Source organism: Rhincodon typus, chromosome 1, assembly GCF_021869965.1.
Source record: "Rhincodon typus isolate 14 chromosome 1, sRhiTyp1.1, whole genome shotgun sequence".
NCBI classification, from domain to species: Eukaryota; Metazoa; Chordata; class Chondrichthyes; order Orectolobiformes; family Rhincodontidae; genus Rhincodon; species Rhincodon typus.
In genome coordinates this window covers 174,390,879-174,414,938 of record NC_063332.1, presented here as the reverse complement: position 1 = coordinate 174,414,938, position 24,060 = coordinate 174,390,879, and the positions used below count along the sequence as shown (strand labels likewise).

The window sequence follows — 24,060 nt, the reverse complement described above, 5'->3', positions numbered from 1 at the left end:
GGTTGGTGGGGTGGTACGTGAGGACGAGGGGGATTCTTTTTTGGCTTTTATTGCGTGGACGGGGTGTGAGGGATGAGGTGCGGGAGACACGGTTGAGGGCGTTCTCGACCACCGAGGAGGGGAAGTTACGGTCCTTGAAAAACGAGGACAGCTGAGATGTACGGGAGTGGAATGCCTCATCCTGGGAGCAGATGCGGCGGAGGCGAAGGAATTGGGAATAGGGGATAGCATTTTTGCAGGAAGGTGGGTGGGAGGAGGAGTATTCTAGGTAGCTGTGGGAGTCGGTGGGCTTGAAATGAATATCGGTTTCTAGGTGGTTGCCCGATATGGAGACAGAGAGGTCCAGGAAGGGGAGAGAGGTGTTAGAGATGGTCCAGGTAAACTTAAGGTTGGGGTGGAAGGTGTTAGTGAAGTGTATGAACTGTTCGAGCTCCTCGTGGGAGCACGAGGCGGCGCCAATACAGTCATCAATGTAACGGAGGAAGAGGTGGGGTTTAGGGCCGGTGTAGGTGCGGAAGAGGGATTGTTCCACGTAACCTACAAAGAGGCAGGCGTAGCTTGGGCCCATGCGGGTACCCATGGCTACCCTGCAGCCCAATGGTATCAATGTGGATTTCACAAGTTTCAAAATCTCCCCTCCCCCCACCGCATCCCAAAACCAGTCCAGCTCGTCCCTGCCTCCCTAACCTGTTCTTCCTCCCACCTATCCCCTCCTCCCACCTCAAGCCGCACCTCCATCTCCTACCGACCAACCTCATTCTGCCCCCTTGACCTGTCCGTCCTCCCTGGACTGACCTATCCCCTTCCTAACTCCCTACCTACACTCACCTTTCCTGGCTCCATCCCCGCCTCTTCGACCTGTTTGTTTCCTCTCCACCTATCCTCTCCTCTATCCCTCTTCTATCCGCCTCCCACTCTCTCCCTATTTATTTCAAAACCCCCTTCCCCTCCCCCTTTTCTGATGAAAGGTCTAGGCCCGAAACGTCAGCCTCTCTGCTCCTATGATGCTGCTTGGCCTGCTGTGTTCATCCAGCCCTGCACCTTGTTGTCTCGGATTCTCCAGCATCTGCAGTTCCTACTATCTCTGACAAAGTAGAAGAAACTGGTTTGCTTTAAACCAACTTTTGACTGCTCTCTCCAAGCTATACGTCTCTCTGCTGTCAAGTAAACACATATCAGTGGTATTCAAGGTGGTTCTTAAGGAGCTTTGTGAGAGCAGAGGGTGTTGATAAGTCCCATATATCTCATCTTCAACAGATTTCCACAACTTTAATGAGAGTCCAGCTGCAATGTGTGTACTGGGTATTTACAGAAGGGAATCTCCTTCATTTAAAGTCAATGGACAGGCAGAAAGGAAGAAAAAAGAGAATAATTTGAGGTTCTTTACCAGAAACAATTAATCCTTTCTTGAGAGTAGTCAAATTGAACCCCAGTACATTCTGTTAGATCGAGTGTCTTAATTGGTTCTGTCGACTGCAGAGTAAATGAAACAAATATATTTTACAAAGCTAACACTTTATAAATTAGCAGATATTGCATCCACAGTTTTGATTTTACATAATGCATATTTGTGGTTTACAGCATCTCTTCTAAATCTGTGCCTTTTTATAAATTGTAACATTGCAATGTCTTAGAACAACAATATTCCAAACTGAAACACAAGATCATAAAGCACTTTTTGGTTGCACAATTGTGTAACCTAATCTCTACAAAAGAGGATTTAAAAAGGGAAATAATGCAACAATCAACAAAGTCCAACAAACACCAATATGACAAATCATTCACTTGTCACGTAATCTGATTCTATTAGTCACGTAGGTTAAGGGAAAGTAGTTGACCAAGGTATCTGAGGAACCATACCCTCCATTCTTCAAAACAGTGTCTTGGGATCTTTTACAATCAGTTGAGAGGACACATTGTCTTACTTTAACACAGTCAGAAAGGCAGCACCTCTGACAGTGCAGCACTCCCCTAGTAGATAACATACATGTATAGAATGCACAACACCCAGAAAAGCATATGAGTCCAAATCAATATTTAGGCTTCACTCAAACGTCCTCCAACATCTAACCCTAAAATGTTAGCTGTCACTAAGCTGGTGTCAGATGGGTCCAGATTCAAGTCTCACTCCAGGACTCAAGTACAAATGTCAAGGTTGACACCCTATTTTCTGTACTGAGGGACCACTGCTCTGTTGGAGGTGTAAGACATAAAAACCTAGGGCAGCTTGGGTGGATGCAAAAAGATCCCATGGCACTATTTTGAAAAACAGCAGAAATGATCAGAAAAACTGATTATTACTGATGTTTTGGGAGATTGCTGTGCACAAATCAGCATCTGTTTCCCACGTTACCCGCACAAAAAGTACCCTGACAGCTCTGATTGTTGTCAAAAGCCCTATGTAAATGTAATCAGAAGGCACAAGACACAGATTAAAGTCTAACACCTTCACCTGATGAAGGAGCAGCGCTCTGAAAGCCTGTGATTTTAAATAAAGCTGTTGGACTATAACCTGGTGTCGTGTGATTTCTGACCTTGTCCACCCCAGTCCAACACACTGGCACCTCCACATCATATCTAAATGTAAGCTCTTCTTTCTCTTATCAGTATACCCTTCTATTCCTTGGTCATGAATTTATCTAAAATTCAGACAAACTTAACATTTTTATTAAAAAAAATTAATAAGATGCAATTTCTTTCAATACTTAACCATTTTATCCTTGAAATATTTCAATTCGTTTCTATGTAGAATAAACCACCTTGTTTTCCAGCTCTGGAGGGGAAGCAGAAGAGAAAGATAAATAAAGCAATCATTCATCAAAGTGTAAAATTGCTCAACCCTCTAAGTGATAAATTCAGTCACAGGAAACTTGAACAAACCTGCTGCCCATGACTGTCAGTGACTAGCTCACTTGCCAGCTTGAAGTTTGAGACCCTGCCTCATCTGTAACCTGTAATCCCTCAGAGCCTCACCAGCCTGTCTCTGAATGCTCAGGTAACTCCAGTAAAACATATTATTCCTTCTGCCTCATGAACATTTCACCCACACAACGTGAGCAGGGCCAGGTAAGGTCAGTGTCATATCGGATTTGAAATGTTAACTCTCTTCGTCTCTCTGCAGACCTGCTGAGTTTCAATAGCACTTTCCATTTTGATGTTAGTTTTTATTGCCTGTCCATAATTGCCCTCCAGAAGCTGGAGGAGGCCTGCCTTCTTAAAGAGCTGCAGTCTGTGTGTTGACTTTGGTTACCACACAGTGGCTTGTAAGGCCATTCCAGAGGGAAGTTAAGAGTCAGCCACGTTGAAGACACATATAGACCAGTCAGGTAACAATAACAAGTCTCCTTTCCCAAAGGATGTTAATGAACCAATTACATTTTACAATAACCTACTCATTTCATTTCATAGTCACCTTTACTGATACCACCTCTTTATTTCATTCTTCTCCATTAATTAGCCTCCAAACTGTTATGATGGGATTTTAATTCACACCTTCATAATATCAGTATTAATCCTTTAGATTACTATTCCAGGATGAGCAGACTGAATGGGTCAAATGGACTATTTCTGTTCTATGATTTTAACGTGACTATTCCACTGTGCCGTATTTGTATTGACACTTGACTGGGATTTCAGGGTAAAGAATCTCTAGGCTTCGACTTAAATAAATAGTACGGCCATATAGAAAAGGAGTGGGCACATTACAAGACAGTCTCTTAGAACATGCTGCTGGCTCCCGAGGTGTGGCAGAAGAAGTTGACCTGAAAAACCAAAACTAATTTTGCATCATCAAACCAGGTTTCTGGTTTGCAATATTTAGCACAGTTGACCTGCTATATTTACCTCTCCTGCTTTCTTCAGCCTTCCCACATTATTTCTAATAAGAGGTCTCCAGACAAAGCTCTCACCAATGGGAATATAGAATAGTACAGTCCTACCTGTGGCCATTCAGCCTGTCAGATCTCAGCTGACTCATTCAAAGACCAATCTAGTTCCATCCCAGTCCCCCACTTATTCCTGGAATCCCTGTACTCAATGTTCCCTCTAAACCGAGTGGCTGCTTCAAGGCTTTGCACAATTGGCATGCTGACACCACACCCAGCATTACCATCGCTCTCAGAAGTCACTGCCACGCCCAGACCTCAGTGTAGAAGAAGTATAAAAGAGGGATTGTAGCCCGGACTCCTTTCTCCTTGAGGTATTTAACCAGTTCCCTATTGAAAGCTCCTATTGAGGCTATTTCGATCATTGAGGGGTGATGGTAGGGTAATCCAAAAATCCAAACATGGGGGGAATTAGAGTTCACCAGATGCCATTCTGGAATTTGGAGTTTACGTTCGATTAATTTAATCTGGAATTGAAAACTAGTCTCAGTAACGGTTGACCATGAAACTATCATTGATTGTTGTAAAAATCCATCTGGTTCACAAATGCCCTTTTTTAGGGCAGGAAATCTGTATTCCTTACCTGGTCTGGCCTTTGTGTGACTCCAGACCCACAGCAATGTGGTAGACTCTGAAGGTGCAAAGCCATCCTACTCAGTTCAAGAGCAACAAAATCCCACCCACACCCCATCACAAAAATGTGAAATAATCCCCTCAGGAAATGTGTTCCAAATCCTGATCACTCATTGTACAAATTTGCTGCCTTTGTGGTTATCTCTGCCTTCACAGTTTAGATAACTGTCCACCTTCCCCTGAACATCTCCCTTCCTAAGTATGGAATACTATCCTTGACTCATCCTGTTACAGTCTTGCTGACATTCTCAAAGTGCACAATGTTCAATTATTTAAGATAACAAGGTGTGGAGCTGGATGAACACAGCAGGCCAAGCAGCATCAGAGGAGCAGGAAAGCTGATGTTTCGGGTCTGGACCCTTCTTCAGAAAACCTGTTTTTATGAACGTGGGAACAATTAATTCCACTGGAATGTCTAAACTCTGTCGGAATGCTGTTTGTGATCAAAAAGTCTGTGTTTGTTGTCAATGGCACTGCTAAGTGGCACAGAATGATTCATTCATGCTGACCAATGTGGCACAACTGAATGGAACAGCAGCCTCCTGGCTCAAAGATGGCGCTGTCCATATAATCACATCACAGGACAGAGTCAAACTGCTGGGCATCTAATCTCGCCACATCCCCAGTCTCATTCCTGCTATCCTCCTGGTACATCCCCCGGCACCCTCTCCAAAACCTAACAATCATCCTGAGAATGTGTAGGCACACGTAAAGTTACATCGTCCTGAAGTCTACCTTTAGAATTTCCACATTAAAAAACAATGCATAATGTTACCTTTACTCTGCCTCCTTGCTTTACGAGGTACCCTTCCTTGGTGCCCAGCTGAAAGATAAAGAGAATTATTTAAAGAGGAGTCCAGTTAGTGTTTCTAAGTCAAACGCTGGAGTGAAGCTGAAACAGCAACTTACTGAAGGTGCCTCAGAAACGAGATCACTTTCCTTGCGGCCTGTCTGCATGGCTGTGTGGACTCGCACTGACTCGTATATGGAAGGCTCTTCTACCTTTCGAGGATATGGTTTTTTAAGTATAAGAAGGGTCCCTTTGTTAAACATGAAGGGGGAAGAAAGGTTCAACAGTAAGTGAAAGCTACATTCAAGCTGCAAATGCTTCTTTGTGCCTCTCTCTAACCTGACTCTTTCTACAGGAAGAAAGCCTTGTACTTATACAGCATTCTTCACAGATTAGCTTAGATTTCAAAGTGCTTTACAGCCAGTTAAGTATTTTTGACGTGTAGTCACAGTTTTACTGCAGGAAGCGCAACAGCCAACTTTGCACAAAGCAATGCCCACATTCAGCAACAATGACCACACAATCTGTTTTAGTGATATTCATTGATGGATAAATATTGGTAACTCCCCCTGCACTCCCTGGAGATCGTGTCACAGCGTCTTCGACATGTACCCAATGCAGGGAGCTGTGACCCAAGTTTAATATCTTTGGGGTTGGTTAGCTCAGTTGGCTGGACAGCTGGTTTGTGAAGCAAAGTGATGCTAACAGCATGGGTTCAATTCCTGCATTGGTTGAGGTTACTATGAAGGACTCTTCATCTCAACCTCTCCTGTTGCTGGAAGTGTAGTGACCCATTCTCTCAAATAAGAGAGCAGCCCTATGGCCCAGTATGCCACTATGGTGACTTTACCTTTCCCTCCAGAAGGTGAAGACAGTGTAGCACATCCTCAATACCACACTTGAATAGTTTTTGTGCTTAGGTTGCGGTATGTGGGATTTGAACCCAGAAACTTGAACAGACATGAGTGCTCCCTTCTGAGCCACAGGCAACACAGACCCCGAAGATTAAGTTAATTAACTTAGGAGAATTTGCTTAATTAACTTCAAGGAATCAACTGACATCATTGGGAGTCCTTTCAATCAACAGAAAATTACAACAGGAACACATATTGGGTTAAGTTTGAATAAGATTATCAGCTATTGTAAAAATGGTGCTGTGAACTATATTAAAATATAATGGGTTTACAAAGCAGCCACTGAATTTGCCTCAAGTCATTTCGGTGGTAACACCTTAAAGTGTCCCAGGTTTTAACTAAATGGGATATAGTTGACAATATGAAATGCAAATTAGAAATAGGATTGATGAGCCGTAAGCCTTTATCCAGTTGCTTTGCATTCTTCCATTTACTGCAGATGGGAGTAAAGTTGCAAAGGCTTGTCTTGAACTTAGCGAGCTGTGTGCAAGGGATGATTGTTCCTGTAAACTGGCCCTTTCTTTAGGTTGATTTTAATTACTCCACCATTAGTTAACAGAGTTACTCAAAAGGCTGGAATTGGAGAAGTGCTGGGACCTCAGAGGTCAGAGGCAACACTTCATGTCATTTCTTTTTTGGAACTCACACACAATGGGAGTTTAACGTGCACAGGTCTCATGGGGAGCTTTGGGGCTGTAGAGTTTGGTTCAAATTTATTCATGGGATGTGGATGCTGCTGGCTAGGCTAACATTTATTATCTACCGCTAACCATCCTGAAGATCTGGAGGAGATTGCAGAGGGAGGGAGGGAGGGGGGCAAATGTCATCATGACACAGGCATGAAAGAATAAATCTCATCACCCTAAAGTAAATGAAAACCCACAAAACATAACTGAAACGTTTACAAAAGCTGTGAAACATAAATAACAGTAATTATTAAAGGCCAAGTCACATTACAGCAACGTAGAGATTTTCTCATCAACTAGTTCCACCAAGTTATGCCACACGACTGACCGAGGTAGGTTAAACCTGAACCCAGGCTTCCTGGGGCCCCTCTATTACAACAATGCAGATATTTTGTCGTCAATCTGAAGCAAGGGAAGCTCTGCACCTTGTTGTCTCAGATTCTCCAGCATCTGCAGTTCCTACTACCTCTGAGAAATGAACCTACCGGCACTGAGGTAAAGACACCAGCACTGCACCACAAGCGCTCAACAAGTACAAAAGTAGACATTTTCTAATCTACCTGTTCAGGGATATTTTATTATATCTGGAGCAGATGGGACTTGAACCCAAGCATCTTGGCTTGGAGGTAGGAACACTACCATTGTGCTACAAAAGCCCTTATTATAGCAGTGCAGTTGTTAATCTTTTTTAAAAATTTAACCTTTTTTCTAATCAACCTGTTCAGAGATGTTATTACACACCTCTGGAGCAGGTAGGGACTTGTACCCAGATCCCTCGGTCCAGGCGGATGGACGCTACCACTGTGCCACAACAGCCCTTATTACAGCAGTGTTTCTGATGGAAGTTCTACCTGATTACCTGTCTCACTGCCAATCAGCGGCTGATTGGCAAAATGGTTGACAAAGTCCGATAGTGACCGAAACTCATTAAACCCAAACTTAATTGAATTTTCGGTCCGTTCAATCTGGAAGTGTTTGACTGAGTCTTTGCCTCTGCAATGGAAGATTGTCATCGTTAGTTAACTTCAATGGTTATTACAGTAGGTTTACTTTACAGCATGGTTACCAGCTTTCTAACATCTCTCAAGATCTTGGCCACTAGACACAATAATAGAATCCCTATAGTGTGGAAGCAGGCCATTTGGCCCATCAAGTCCACACCGGCCCTCTGAAGAGCATCCCACTCAGACGCAGCTTATCCCTATAACCCTGCATTTCCCATGGCAAATCCATCCAGCCTGCACATCCCTGGACCCTGTGGGTAATTTAGCATGGCCAATCCACCTAACCTGCACATCTTTGGACTGTGGGAGGAAACCAGAGCACCCGGAGGAAACCCGCACAGACACGGGGAGAATGTGCAAACTCCACATGGTCACCCAAGAGTGGAATCAAACCCAGGTCCTTGGTGCTGTGAGGCAGCAGTGCTAACCACTGAGCCACTGTGCTGTGCCAAACTTTGCTCTAGCCTTTATCCTCATCAACATCCAGAAGATCTTGCAGATTAGTCTGATGGATTTATGACCAGTTTGAATCTGAAATGAAGCTGAATCCCTGGGGAAACTGAGCTCTGTTTTTTTAACCTCCATGCATCATATAGTCAGGAAGGCCATTCAGTCCCTCAGTGCTGTCATTCAATGAGATTGTGACTGAGTTGACCTCAACTCCATTTGCCCATTTTTCTTAAATAAGATTTTTCACATTCAGCTGAAGAAAAACACCATGAAATTTGCTGTACATTTTACATCTAACCCTCTCACTCCTATTTGGATGTCACGGTTATCAAATCCAGTGATGCCAGTCTATGTGTTATCCTAGTTCCAGTTCATCCATACTCCAAATATAACCCATTCCTAAATCTCCAGTATTAAAAAAACACAATGGCTATGAGAAGAGCAATTTAAGAGATTCCTTCTCTGTTGTATCGCAAATTTAAAACTGTTCCTATGCTGACTCTTTGAATGTGTTTTCCAATTAGTTCCACTGCCTCTTCTCTATCAACATAGCCCTGCATTTAGAGTCATAGAGATATACAGCATGGAAACAAACCCTTCAGTCCAACTTGTCCATGCTGACCAGATATCCTATATAAACCTAGTCCCATTTGCTAGCATTTGGCCCATATCCCTCTAAACCCTTCCTATTCATATATCCATCCAGATGCCTTTTAAATGTTGTAATTGTACCAGCCTCCACCACTTCCTCTGGCAGCTCATGCCATACACGCACCATCTTCTATGTGAAAACTTTGCCCCTTACGTCCCTTTTATATCTTTCCCCTCTCACTTCAAACCTACGCCCTCTACTTTTGGACTCCCCCCACCCTGGGGAAAAAGACCTTGCCTATTGACACTATCCATGCCCCTCATGATTTTATAAACCTCTATAAAGGTCACCCTTCAGCTGCCGACGATCCAGGAAAAATAGTCCCAGCTTTTTCAGCCTCTCCCTATAGCTCAAATCCTCCAACTCTGGCAATGTCCTTGTAAATCTTTTCTGAGCCCTTTCAAGTTTCACAACATCCTTCCTATTTGAAGTATTTATCTATTTCCTCTTTGAACGTTACTTATGAATCTGCTCCTACCACTCTTTTAGGTACTAGCTTGCAGATTATAAGCATCTCGACATTCAAAACAATCTGATATTTAGAACTAAAACAGAAATTGCTGAAGAACCTCAGCAGTTCTGGCAGCATCTGTATAAAGAGAAAACAGAGATGACTTTGAGTCCATTATGACTCATTTTTGCCACATTTAGAAATGCTTGTAGTTAACACACTCTCTCTCCCTGGCCTCCTGTATTGGTTGGCAGCTTCCACTCCTACCCCAGAGGAAGAAAGAAAACCATTAAAACTAGTGAATGGCACACATACCGGTCTGATTTGTCTTTTATGTCATATGTTATTGTACTGGACAGAGTAGATGTAGAGAAGTTGTTTTTCCTGGGTAGGGAGTCTCAATCTGGGGTGGGGGGCGGTGGAGGGTGGGGGGGGGGGGCACGGGTTGGCGGTGAACACAGTCTCAGGATACAGGATAGATCGTTGAGTACTGAGATGATGAAACATTTCTTCACCCAGAGTGTAGTGAAGCGGTGGAATTCTCTACCACAGAAGACCGTGGAGGGCAAGACACAACACATTTAAGAAAGAAAAATGTACATTTTAAAGGCATCAAGGAGTATGGGATATGGAATAGAAGATCAGCTGGAATCATACAGAATAACAAAGAGGATTTGAAACGCTGAATGAGTTCTCCAGCTCCGCATTTCTACTTTATTCTATCTTTAAAATTAAGGTCTAGCACAACAAGTACATTCATTTCTAAGTTTTACTGTTTTCTTTCCTGTTGTGACAGTTTTGCCTCCCAACATCCACATTACGCCCAATGTCCAGTGCAACGCGCACTCCTCACCTCCCCCTACAACTCACTGGGACCTCTCAGTCTGGCCGTTGAGAGGTGTCAGACTGACCAGCCGGTTCAGGTCCATTGGTGAAACCCTTCCTCCTGTTCTACTTGCAGTACCAGCACTGACCACCACTCCTGCTGGCACTGTCATACAGTACAGAAACAGACCCTTTGGCCTGCCATGGTGGTGAGGAGTTAGTGGCCTCCAATTGGTTGGCAGCTCCATGAAGCAGACAGATGACCCGTCTCCATTATGGCTGTGGCCCAAAAAATTAAAATAAATACGTTGGCTAAATGGAGGCAGTGTTTCCCTGTAATGTTTAGGCTAGGGTGTAGGAAGCCCACCCTCTGTGTAAAGTCCTGCTCTATAATCCAACAACTGTGCACCCATGTTGGATACACTTACCTCACTGACAATGCGTACAACATTGGGCCATCTTGACTCTTTCTCAGAAGGTAACTCCCATCCTTCCCATTGGAAAGGAGAATGGCCTCAGCAGCGTGTCGAGAGAGATCGTAGTGGTACCAACTGGTCAGAGAGAGGGACACAACATGCTCATTATAAATCAGACAAGGCAGGAACATCCAGTGTTCACTTCTCTCATAATCATCAATAAAAACCTTGGACTGAGTAACTCACTAACAGAAGATTAACAAGGACATCACTCATATTCTACAGTGCAAAGCTTACACCAACTACATGATGGTTACAGACAAAGTTGGCAGTTCAGTTTACAACTCCAGAATTTGAGGAAGGTTATTTTTATTAGGAATATGAGCTTTGATGACAAGCCTCAGTGTTTATTGCCCATCCTGCCATGGGAAGGTGGTAGCACGCTGCCTTCTTGAATGGCTACATTTCAGGTTCTTAAGATGCAAATACCAACAGCATAGCTGAGGGTATTCCAGGGTTTTCAGTGATGAAACAGCGAAAATATTTCTTACCAGTGAAGCCTGTATCCCGGAGAATGAATTAAAGAAACATACTTTTAGGCCCCCTTACACATTGCTCATCAAGCAAAAAAGTTTTCATGACCATTTTATCACCTGCTTAAACTTTTGCCTGAAAGATTTTATCACACACTTAACACAGCAAAACGTCCCAAGGTGCTTTATGGAATCGTCATCAGACAAAGAACTGGATCACATCAAAGAATAATGTCATGGAGGATTGAGGGGGCAGGTGGGGTGGGAGTGGGGGTGGATGTTGTGGGGTGGGAGGTCAACATGCAAGGGTAAAATAAGAGAATTCAAGGACCAAATATAAAAAAAAGCTATCGCTTTTCCAAATTCCATTAAAGGCCATCAATTAGAATAACTCAACCTTTCCATGTGGCTGACAATCAATTTGTTCTTAAAATTCAATGCATTTGTCATAGATTGTGTTAAGTATCTTGTGGTTAAGGTTTACTTTGTGGTTATAAAGGTACTCTCTCTCTCAATGCTACCTACCCTGCCCTCAGTGCTTTGCTGGTAATCATCAAAAATCACGTGGTTGATGAGTTCTGGTCTGAAGATTTAGTTGGACATTTAATCATTCAACCCGCCATCTACCCAGCTCCAAACAGAGTTATGAGCGTAAACAGAGGGATAGCTCATACAGCAGTCTAAACTCATCACCTTCTCTCATTCATTCCCATCCAGGTAAACAAAAATCTACTTGACTTACTGCAGTGAAGCAAAACAACAACAACATGCATTTGTACAGCACCTTTAATATAGCAAAGCACATGGATGGAGGTGGATACAGAATATCAAACCCAAATATATTTGGAAAGCTGGGTTGGAGTGGAGAAGGAGGAGAAATATTTGTGAATGGCTAATCATATTGTGTATTTATCACGTATTGAGATTCTTAGTCTGATTGGTCAGTTGCCTTTGTACTATTATAAGTTAATGCCTGTTCCTTTACTTATCACCTTCCAGCTCCAAGGGATTATTTCCACAATTCCACTTCTCACTGTTAATAAAGCAGCCCCTGGCACTTTGCAGGAGCAACATATGAAAAAAACCTGGTGCCATGTTGCAAGGGCGATATTATATTGGCCCAAAGGGTCCATTTAAGGCAGGAATTTAAAGGAGGGGACAGAAGTGGACAGGTTTTTGAATTGGAATCACCAGATTCGATTAGGACCAAAGCAGCTGAAGGAATCGCCACCAAAGGTGGATCAATGGAAATCAGGGATGCACGGAATTGGAGGGACCCTGAGATCTCAGAGAGCTGGAAGAAGGAGGATGAAACCATGGTGGGATTTGAAATCAAGAATAAGAACTTTAAACATGAGGCATTGCAGGACTAGGAACCAACATAGCTCAGAGAAGTGGGGAGGGGTGGCGGTGGGATGGTTAAAGGGGACTTGATATTGCTGGATTCCAAACTGCAGCAACATTCCAATAATTCAGTCAATGCCCATGGCTCAAACTTTCATATTGTTCCTTGGAGTACCACTAATTGTCTCTAAAGGATCCTTTTGACCCTTTCTCCTCCCATACCATCTTCCTATGCACTCAAGTTGTTAATGACTCGGATCTTCCAATTGCTCCTCAGTTTAATAAGGCTCCCAGTATTACAGACAGTCACAGATTATTAAGCACATAACAGTAGCTGTAACTGACAATAATTAATCACAAAACTAACAAACGACCTGTTAGAATATTTCAAAACAGTTTTAATGGTCAAATGTCCCCGCTTGTTTTGCTTTAGTGTTTTAGTCAGAGAGTTAATGCAGAGAAAAGGGAAGTTGATTTTAGTTTGAGCAAAAAGATATTTTGAAAACTACAAGACAAAGATTACTGCAGTTTCAGAATGATGGCAAGCACTGGCATTTGAGAGAAAGTTCCCATCGGGTTCAGTGATCGTGTCGGAAGGCCCCTCAGCAACTGAAAATATTGAGAATCTACTGCCTCCCAGCATCTCCCTGAACACCTCTATTGTGGCTAAATTCTCAGATTGTGAATCCAAAGGTCAGTACAGGATTTCTCCAATTAAATAATGCGAGAGCTCAAGTTCCTTGTTCTGATCCTGTATCAAATTTCACTCAGTGTATACCGATGCCATCCTTCTCCTGGAAACAGTCTGACAATTTCGCACTACATTCATTAACTTGCTGTCATGTGTAACCACAAGATGAGTTCCAGGCCCCATATCCATGTCAATGCTCAGCCCATACTTCCACCTCCATTATATTGACCAATTTTATCCCTGTCTCAATGCATCCATTGCTGAAACTCTCATCCATACCAGTGATGCCTTTACACATGACTATTCCAACCTACTCCCCGCTGCCCCTCTGTAAACTTGGGTTTGTCCAAAACACTGCTTCTCATGCCCCATCTCACACAAAGTCCTGTTCAACCAGCACTCTTCACTCAGTGATCTACATTAGCGCCTGGTTAAACATCAGCAATTTTAAAATTCGTATCCTTGTTTTCAATTCTCTCTATGGCCTCACCTTCCCCAATCTCTGTAATCTCCTCCAGCCTCATGATTCTCCAAGCTCTCTGTAATCTCCAGCCTCACTATTCTCCGGGTTCTCTATAATCTCTTCCAGCCTCATTTTTCTCTGAGTTCTCTGTAATCTCCTCCAGCCTCACTATTCTCTGAGCTCTCCACATTTCTCTAATTACGGCCTCCTGTGCATCCCCAATTCAGCTGCCCTTTATCTCTTGAATTCCCTCCTTAAACCTCTCTGTTCCTCCATCCATCTCTCCTCCTTTAAGATGCTCCTCAAAACCTACCTTGTCCACCTACCTATCAACCATCATTCCTCCCATCACCTTATGTGTCTTGCTCTCTAACTTTGCACCTTAGGACAATTCACTGTTCAACTACTCTTTTTGTTGTACGGTATTTGAGTATTGCTGAAAAAAATAACATTTTGTCATGGGTTTTTGGTCTTGTACCCATTGTATTGGCATTCTTGCAAGTTGTCCTGATGACTGCAAGATGAAAATTTTGGACAAAGTATGCCTTTTCTCAGCATTGCACATTTTGTGATATTTCAGGCCCTATTTAAATACAAGTCATTGATGTAAAGTAATCAGAACTCTGAAGGCCCACACAGCCGAAGTTGATTGTGCCATGTGTTATAGCACAATAAACGAAGCTTGTGGGGCAGGGTGGAGGTGTTCAGGCAGGACATGGTATTGGCCTGGAGGGATGACATTTCAGGTCAAGGACTAGCGTAACGGTGGGAAATGGTCCTTCCAAATGTTGGATTTCTCTGGCAAACAGTCAGAGCTCTCTTGATTTGAAGATTACAAGTTTGATCATCGTGGAGGTTAAATTAATTGCTTCTTAGATTAACTATAATTATGTTAACTGTTTAAACTACATGCAGAATCTCAAGGAAAGGTGATTAGGCACTTTACAGCCTTCCAGACTCAATAACAAGTTCAGAAATTTCAGAAGATAACCACTGTCCCCATTTCACCTTGGTCAGGAGCAACTTGTAATTGATTTTGCTACTCATCTAACATCTGCTGCTTTCCATCCATCCACAAACCTGCCCTGTCACCACCTCTCCCGGGTTCTCCTAACCTTGTACAATGTCTGTACATCTGTCATATTTTCCTGTTCTAATCAAAGACGACAGATATCCCCACAGTTGCTGGCAAATGGGACTAGATTAATTTAGGATATCTGGTCAAGTTGGACAAGTTGGACCAAAGGGTCTGTTTCCATGCTGTACATCTCTATGACTCTGTGCGGCCTGTCCTGCTGTGATTCACCAGTCCTTTCCTAGTTTAAATATTCTATATTTCCAAAACACAAGATAAAGTAAATCTGTAAAGTTACCATCAGCCCAGATGACCATAATGCTGCTCTGAGATTATACAGATGACTGGTAGAGGCTTAACCCTCAGGTGAGGGGAGAGGTTGAGAAGGATGGACTCTCATGCAATGTGGGAATTGAACCCATGCAGTGGGCTCACTCTGCATCATGAACCAGCCATCCAGCCTATTGATCTAACCGATCCCATTTTATAGTAGCTGCTTGTTATCTAAGGTAATGCTGTTGAACAGTTGTACGTTACTGTTGTTAGCTATCATCTTCTCTCCCACCTATCTGCTCCTCCCATCTCAATGACCAATCCCCGCCACTTCCTACCTGCACTGACCAATCACCATCCCACCTACCTTCTCCCGCCCCCATTTCCGAAGAAGGGTCCTGACCTGAAATGTCAACTTTCCTGCTCCTCTGATGCTGCTGGCCTGCTGTGTTCCTCCAGCTCCACACTGTGTTATGTCTTAGAGGTTGTTACTTAAAAATCACTCAGGCTCTGAATCAGGTAGAGGTGATTCTTACCACTGGGAATCCTCTAACAGGTACTTACGGCAAAATTCCACACATTCACTAGATAATTCATACACCTCAACTGGATCTAAGACTAATCACAGAACTTTAAAATGCTTTCCCCCAATGCTGACTCTTTTATTTCAATCCTTATCCCAGTGCAGTCATGTTTCACTATTCTTCATCTTCCTTTCCTTTGAAAGCTACTTCCTAACTGTTTACAAAAAATTTTGACCTCCTCAGTTCAATCGTTATGCTGAAGCTAGTTACAGAAATTCACAACCTGCCATCTCACAAATTGCAGAAGTATCACTTTTCTGTCGGTCTGCATTATCTCCGATTCATAAGAATCTTTCATGATATGTATCAGACTGGAAAATTCACAGTAAATATTTCAGATGCTGTGTGTGCACTTCCAGTGAAAACTCCAAACTTTTGTGATCGTGCAACAAATTAGTTACAGAACCTGTTTAGGCCAATGGAATAATAAACTGTTAGCAAAATGAGCTAAAATGAAGAAGTTGCTCGACACTATCAATATCACAAAATGAGTATAAAGTGATATCAACAGCACTGCTTCTGCTAACAGCTGAGTCAGAGATTCCTCATTTAAGATCTATTATTAGATATTTCAATTTCTATTCGATATTTGTTCTCCCTGCTCGCAGTCTCTGTAGTTCCATGGGTGCAGCTAAAGGAGATTCCTTTTGTACTGTTTACTGTTCTCTCTGATTATCAGCTCAGCTAATTATTCATCCACCACTCCAGTGCAGGATTCAGGCACATTAGAGAGACTCACTACTTGAGGATTTTTAAGGGTTTTGTGTCAAATTCCCCAACCTTTTCCTCCTTAATGGTCTTTAACCACCTAAACAAGATTTAACCTCAGCCCTTTGACATGAGGAGCATATGCATCAGAGAATTTTATGAAAGTACATTTACAAGTCAGTTGTGCAAATTAGTAAATAATTCAGCATAAAACCATTTAAAAAAAATTCAGGAGTTATTAAATTTAGGAACCTCAATACTGAAGTCTCTTCTAACTTGGTTGTAAAACTGTCTGCACTATATCCACATCTCACAACCACGAATCGCAAATGATGAAAATTAAAATAGTGCAGGAAAGGGGCTTGGTCTGAGCTAGCGTCCAGAGGGAAAAACCAGCAAAAAAAATGTCAAAATGTCACCGACAACAAAAAGAAAACTGCAAGTTTAAAATAAAGCACATGTAAAACGAAAACACGAATCTGTAATTTCTAGCTAAAATTGATTGTTTCAAGGCAAAAACCATTTACCCAGGAGTAGAGCTACTCATTTTTACCGCCACAAAGAGATTGAGAGATTGTAAGAGATTCAATGGAAACAGCAATGAATTTTCACTGAGTTGAATCTTGGAAAAGGATTAAGATGGTCAGTGCACAGTGACAAACAGCTGATCAACCAGAACTAGATCACTTTCATTAATTCACAAGATATGGGCATCATTGGAAAAAATAGGGTTGATTGCCCCATCACCAACCTTGAGAAGGTTTCTGTACATTGCACTAAAGTAATTTAGAAAGGAATCAAACAGGAAATAAATTTGCAACAAACATTCCCACAAGTTGTTCTCGAGTTCCTGATCACGATTATTTATAGCAAGTGGGGTTGGCAAGGTTGGGGGGGCATTAGGAGGCTGATTATCACAAATGTTTGTTACCAACCTCAGGTCAGAAGAGTCCAACGGCTGGATTTGGTCATACCACCATCTAATTGTGCTGGTTCAGGCAAAACCTCAAGCAGATAAGATGTGAAACAAGCAGAACTGGACCCAAGCTTGTTGAATTGTACAATACGCTAACAGAAAGAGGAAGCTGACTCAATTATTTAAATACTATGTGATGGGACGGAGCAGAGAGTGGTGTGTGTGCGTGTGTGTATGGGAGGGAGTGAGGGAGCGAGGGAGCTGGGAATGCTGCCTAGGTCTTCCATTTATGGGGCAAAGCTTAGAAAGCTAGAGGTTCATTTCCCTGCCGTTAGACCCAGTGATTAAGAAATGACCTGGTGGAACTCACAATTATGAAGAATTGCAATCTGGTAAATAATGATCATGTTGTTTCTACTTGTCAGCAGTTTCATAATGAAATAAACTCATCAGGCAATCATAGGATGTGGCTCAAACCAAGATTTATCGTTAATAATGACTCAAGATGGTCCTGACACCGTACAATCCCTGTGAGCTCACTACAGCAGATCCTACAACCATTCCACACTTTAAACCGAAATTCTAAGTCTGTAAAAATTAATAATGTTGTTCCTGTTAAAGTTGATCTTGCTTTGCGCACCTCCTGTGCAATGTAACCTGTATGCCTCACTCTGTCTAAGTGCCCTCTCGCTCTGTATGTCCTTGCTTACTGTGATCTGCCTGTACTGCTTGCAAATAAAGCTTTTCACTGTACTTAGGTACACGTGACCACAATAAATAAATCAAATTAAATCAAAATTAAATCCCTCACTGTATTTGATCAAAAGAAGCTTTCTTGACTGCAATTGCTTGATTAGTACCATCCACTCCCTCCTCCACTGACGCTCAGTACACCTTGCAGCTTCTATCTACAAGATGCACTGAAGCAAGTTACCAAAGATCCTCAGACAGCACCTTCCAAACGCACAATCACTTCCATCTAGAAGGACAAGGCCAGCAGATACATGGGAACATCATCACCTCCAAGCCACTCGCCATCCTGACTCGGAAATTATTCACCCTTGCTTCAGTATTGCTGGGTCAAAATCCTGGAATTCCCACCCTAACGGAATTGTGGGTACGTGGACTGCAGTGGTTCAAGAAGGCAGCTCATGACCACCTTCTCAAGGGGCAACCAGGGACAGGCAATAAATGCTGGGCCTGGCCAGTGACACCCATGTCGCGTGAAAAAGTAAAAATGGATCAGCTTTGCTCAGCCATTTCTGGGAGCAGCTCAAGCTGAAGCAGATTGGCTCTGACCTCCATAACCATGAAGTGCTTTGAGATGCTGGTCATGGTCCACATTACGCCTAGCTTCCCAACCTGCTTCGATCCCCTGTAATTTGCCTACCAACGTAACAGGTACACAACAGTAACCATTTCCATAGCCCTGCACTCATCCCTGGACCACCTGGACAACAAGGACGTGTATGCAAGACTCTTACTCATCGACCACACCTCTGCCTTCAACACCACAATCTCTACCAAACTGATCTCAAAAACTCAGATCTAGGTCCCTGCTCTGCTCTCTGCAACTGGATCTTGAGCTTCCTGACCCACAGACCACAGTGAAGATAGACAACTGCACTTCCACCACTATAAGCTTCAAAACTGGCACACCGCAAGGATGCGTTCTCATGCCCCAACTGTATTCCCTATACTTTCATGACTGTGTAGCCACATTCCGTGCAAACATCATCTACGAGTTTGCTCATGACACCACCTTGGTAGGACGGATATTAAACATCAATGAATCAGAATACAGGAAGGTGATAGAGTGTTTGGCGTCATGATGCAATGATAATCATCTCTCTCTCAATGTTGGAAAAACAAAAGAACTGATCATTGACTTCAGAACGAAAGGACGAGAACACGCCCCCATCTACATCAACAGAACCGAGGTTAAGAGGGTGGCGAGCATCAAGTTCCTTGGAGTGACAATAACTGATGACATGTCCTGGACTTCCCACGTATATGCAACAGTCAAGAAGGCACAACAACGCCTCTTCTTCCTCAGGCAGCTCAGGAAATTTGACATGTCACCAACTTCTACAGATGCACCATTGAAAGCATACTGGGTGCATAACGGCCTGGTATGGCAACTGCTCTGCCCAGGACCGTAAGGAACTACAGAAGGTGGTGTGCACAGCCCAGACCATCACAGAAGCCAACCTTCCATCTATGGACTCCATTTACATCTTTCGTAGCCGCGGAAAGGCTGCCAACATCATCAAAGACCCCTCCCACCCCAGTAATGCTCTCCTACAACCTCTTCTGTCAGGCAGAAGATACAGAAGCTTGAACACATGCACCAACAGGCTCAAGAACAGCTTCTTCCCTGGAATTATTAGACTGCTGAGTGGACCTCTCTAACTTCAAATAATGTTGATCTTGCTTTGTGCACTTCCTGTGAAGTGTAACCTGTATGTCTCACTCTGTCTAAGCACCCTATGATGTGCCTGTATTGCTCACAAAACAAAGCTTTTCACTGTACTTAGGTGCATATGACAACAATAAATCGAATCAAATCGAATTAAATCATTGCTGTGGGTCAGGAGTCACATGGAGACCAGACTAGGTAAGGATGGCAAATTTCCCTCCCTGGGGGGAACGTGGGGGAAAGCAGTGGGTGTAGAAGACAAGTACAAGGGAATAGCTTTCAGAGACCACCCTGCCCTTGCCTGCCATCCATGCCGACTGTCCCCAGATTGGGGCAATTGGAGACTCCTTTACCTGAACCCAGCAGGCAGGTCACCCTGATTTCCACATGAAAAAAAACTAACCACCTTTCTCATCTACTGGCCAGGCAGGTAATCCAGAAAGTAGCACGTTGAGGCCCTAAAGCAATTGCTGATTGGCCAGTTACGAGCCTTAATCACTGGTCAATCAAACAAATCAGCCCTGGTCTTTCTCATTCATCATGTTATTGCAAGAGGAAGGGACAGGTTCTCTCCAGGGACAACTCACCCCATAATTTCCCCTTCTCAATCCCTCCAGGGAGGCAAAAAATTCCACGCAGTCAGTGGTTAGAATCCACAACTCGTATTTCTACAGTGTCTTTCATGAACTCTACTTCATCCATTAAAAAACGGGCCATTCAGCCCCTTGAGCCTATTCTGCCATTCTGGATCATGGCTGATCATGTGCCTTGATGCCATATTCTGACACTATCCTCGCATGGCTTGATGACTTTCGAATGTTACTGATCCCTGTCTTGAACATACTCAATGACTGAGCTTCCACATCCCTTTGGGCACAGAATTTTGTCCCCTCCAGTCAAGCACAAGAATAATCACCGTAATAAACAGTGATAGTTACTTGAAACAAAGAAAGAAGTTAGAACTATCCTTGGAAAGAAAGATGGTAAAAAGGTGCAGGAAATCAGGAGACTAGGAGTAACTCAAACAAAAATAAATATTGCTGCAGGCTTGAAGATTCATGCTTGCACATTCCACAATTCCATGCAATGATTTTTACCTCCAGGACCCAGATTTAAATCCTTCTTTGATAAATCAGATGATAATTCCTTCTCTGTCTACCACTTCACCCCTCTCTCTCACTGACCATTAGGGCCCTATACCGTTGGGCAATTCTCCAATTGCTCAGAGTTTGGGAACATCATTGAGGCTTTAGAATTGCCAGCTCTCACCACAGCTGGTCTGGAGACACCAAGAGTCAATATCCGCAAGACACTGAATTCGCAGCAAGGTCAAGGAGGTGAGAGACCAAGTGATGAAACCTCCAGGAACGCATCCTTCCACAGTTGGTAAGGCTAATCAATGGAGGAAAGGTCTCACAGCTGCAGGAAAGTGTAAGGCAGTTGGTTTCTGAGAGATGAGAAGTAAGGTTTACTCGACATTGAACTGTACCAAGCCTGACTGAAGGAGACTCCCCACATCCAAACTAGAAACATACACTCCAAAGGCTTGATGCTCAAACTGTTAAAAAGCACAAGAATTATTGGGGGATAGTTCCAAAAGAAGTGGACAATAAGAATAAGGCCAGATTAAATTGATATTTTAATTCGCATTATAAACTTTGTACCAGTATTGAGAGGAACTAAATAGTTATTTTTTCACTCAAACTAGCTCAGTCAATTGCAACAAAATGATTTCCTTCCTGCCACTCATTTAACCTTTTCAAAGCCTCCAACTCAGATGTCTGAAGGCACTCGCCTCATGTCTTCTCCTCCTTTTTCGTGACAGCCCCAACCTGAACTTGTTCTTTTGCAAAGCAGACAACTCGATATCTCCTCAATGCGAGGCAGGGAATGTGTGCCATGGAGTGAAGTAAGTTGCAATGAGCCACAACTGACCCTGAATTGAAAGGCTCTGAGCTATTTCATTTTGACTCCACCACCCTCTGCTCAAGGAGGCAGCTGAGTTCCGTTAGTAACAGACAGACTTTCCTTCAGAGGAAGGATCACCGGACCTGAAACGTTAACTCTGATTTCTCTTCACAGATGTTGCCAGACCTGCTGAGCTTTTCCAGCAACTTCTGTTTTTGTTCCTGATTTACAGCATCCGCAGTTCTTTCAATTTTTATTAAGACTTTCCTTGAGTTTACACACTTCTGGGATATTGGTGTCAAAGATTTAAGGCAAGGAAAACTAAAAACAAAAAGGATAAAAATTAAGGCACAAATCAGTTTTATGCCCTCAGGATTATCTAAAGCCCTCCGCAGCTAATGAAGTGCTTTTGAAGTGTATTCATGTTTGAAATGTAGAAAACATGGGTAAATGTGCACAGCAAGCTCCCACAAGCAGCAATGTGATAACAACCAGATTACTTGCTTTTATTAATATTGGCTGAAGAATAAATATCCGTTAGGTCACCACAAAAAAAGACTCCATTTTCACACGCCCTGCCCTACCATTTCAGCACAGCCCCACGAGATCGTTTGGGCCCATCCAAGATCCAATGAAGCAGTTAAACATCTCACAGGGAAGTAGGCACCTCTGGCAGAGTAGCACTTTCTCAGCTTAGATTGTGCGCTCAGGTCACTGAAGCAGAGCTTGAACCTACAACTTTCTGATTCTCACCGAGCACTGTCCACTGCACCAAGAAAACAACAAATGCTTCAGCGAAGTTTTAATCGGATAGCGCATGGTCATGTCTCAGAGTTAGTTTGCCAGTATACCTCTATCATGCTGATATCATCACTCTATCATAAAGGCCTCATATCCCATCTTACCTCAGATCACTTAAAGCTTGACACTTTACCTCAAGTATGCTCCTCTGTAGTAACCTAATTGTTTAATCTGAGCCCCGAAAACATGCAAAGGGGGCAAGTTGAAGAGCAGATGCCATTATATTCAGTGAATAATGGTACAATTTTTAAAAAAACTTCATTCATGGGATTGTGTGCATCACTGGCCAGGCAGCATTTATTGCCCATCCCTAAGTGCCCAGAGGGGCAACCACATTGCTGTGGGTCTGGAGTCAGGTGTAGGTCAGACCAGGTAAGGATGGCAGATTTCCTTCCCTAAAGGACATTAGTAAACCAGATGGGTTCTCCCCCTGACAATTGTCAATGGATTCATGGTCATCATTAGATGCTCAATTCCAGGTTTTTATTGAATTCAAATTCCACCATCTGCCGTGGATTTGAACCCAGATCCCGAGAACATTACCTATCTCTGGATTAACAGTCTAGCTCTAGGCCATTGGCTCCCCAAATGGCTTGCACACTGAGCATCAGATCATTAAAATATAACTCCACAGAATGACAGCTAGTCTGCGTCCATCTATGTCGGGTTCCAAGGCAGCATAGATTGTCCCACATACAAACATAGGAATTAGAAGCAGGTGTGGGCCACTCGGCCCATCATGTTTATTTCGCTGGAAAAGCTCAGCAGGTCTGGCAGCATCTGTGAAGGAGAAAACAGAGTTAACGTTTCGGGTCCGGTGACCCTTCCTCAGAACTGACAGACCTGCTGAGATTTTCCAGCAACTTTGTTTTTTATCACTGGCTAACTTTCCCTGTTAATGTTGTGTGGCCAATTACCATGCCCAAGATTAACCAACGAGCATAGATCAGCCAATTCAGCGTTCAAACTAGCCCAGGCATATTAAAAACAGAGAATGCTGGAGAAACTCAGCAGGTCCTTGCAGCAACTGTGGACAGAGGAAACGTAGGTAATGTTTCAAGTTTGTTTCAATTCTACTTCAGAAGTGAGAGGTGTTGGAAAACAGCTTTTTTAAAATATTTTTGGCAGTCTTAGCAGGTGAGGAGCAAGAGGGCAGATAACAGCTGACCAGTGCAAAAGCCAAAAACTTGTTATTAGTGGGGAAAAAAAAAGATGTTAAATGTGTATAAACTAAGGCATGAAAAGAAAAGAATTAGTCCCCTCTACTCAGCCACTTAGAAAGTTGTATAATTTCTGTACGTGTGACCAGTTTTTATTTTCAAAGGGCTGAACAGTAAGGAAGTGATTGAACAACTTAATGTCGAACAATCTTCAAAAAGGTCTTCTAAATATTGTAATCAGTTATTTAATGAAGATGAATTGATATTAAAGCTGTACCCTCAAGAACTTCCTTGCATAAATGACGAAAAAAATATTCCTTGTCAGAAATTTCAAGTTTTAAATATTTCCAAATTAGCAGCCAATTTTTGCGGTAAAATTTGCTTTCATAATTAAATGTTTAAAGATGATTGAAATGACTTAAATTCAAGGGATACTGATGAAGGGTCTAGGCCCAAAACGTCAGCCTTCCTGCTCCTATG

General features: G+C 42.9%; 1 protein-coding gene across 1 annotated transcript in view; it reads right to left on the bottom strand.

The window, feature by feature from the left end:
* The window catches only part of dapp1 (dual adaptor of phosphotyrosine and 3-phosphoinositides), a 63,753-nt gene that overhangs the window by 9,211 nt on the left and 30,482 nt on the right, over nucleotides 1–24,060 (bottom strand). The window contains exons 2-7 of the mRNA XM_048619406.1: nucleotides 10,718–10,840; nucleotides 7,767–7,900; nucleotides 5,427–5,557; nucleotides 5,293–5,340; nucleotides 2,711–2,773; nucleotides 1,388–1,473 (exon numbers count right to left, since the gene is read on the bottom strand). Coding sequence (XP_048475363.1) covers nucleotides 1,388–1,473; nucleotides 2,711–2,773; nucleotides 5,293–5,340; nucleotides 5,427–5,557; nucleotides 7,767–7,900; nucleotides 10,718–10,840 — 585 coding nt within the window. The remainder of the gene's footprint in view (nucleotides 1–1,387; nucleotides 1,474–2,710; nucleotides 2,774–5,292; nucleotides 5,341–5,426; nucleotides 5,558–7,766; nucleotides 7,901–10,717; nucleotides 10,841–24,060) is intronic.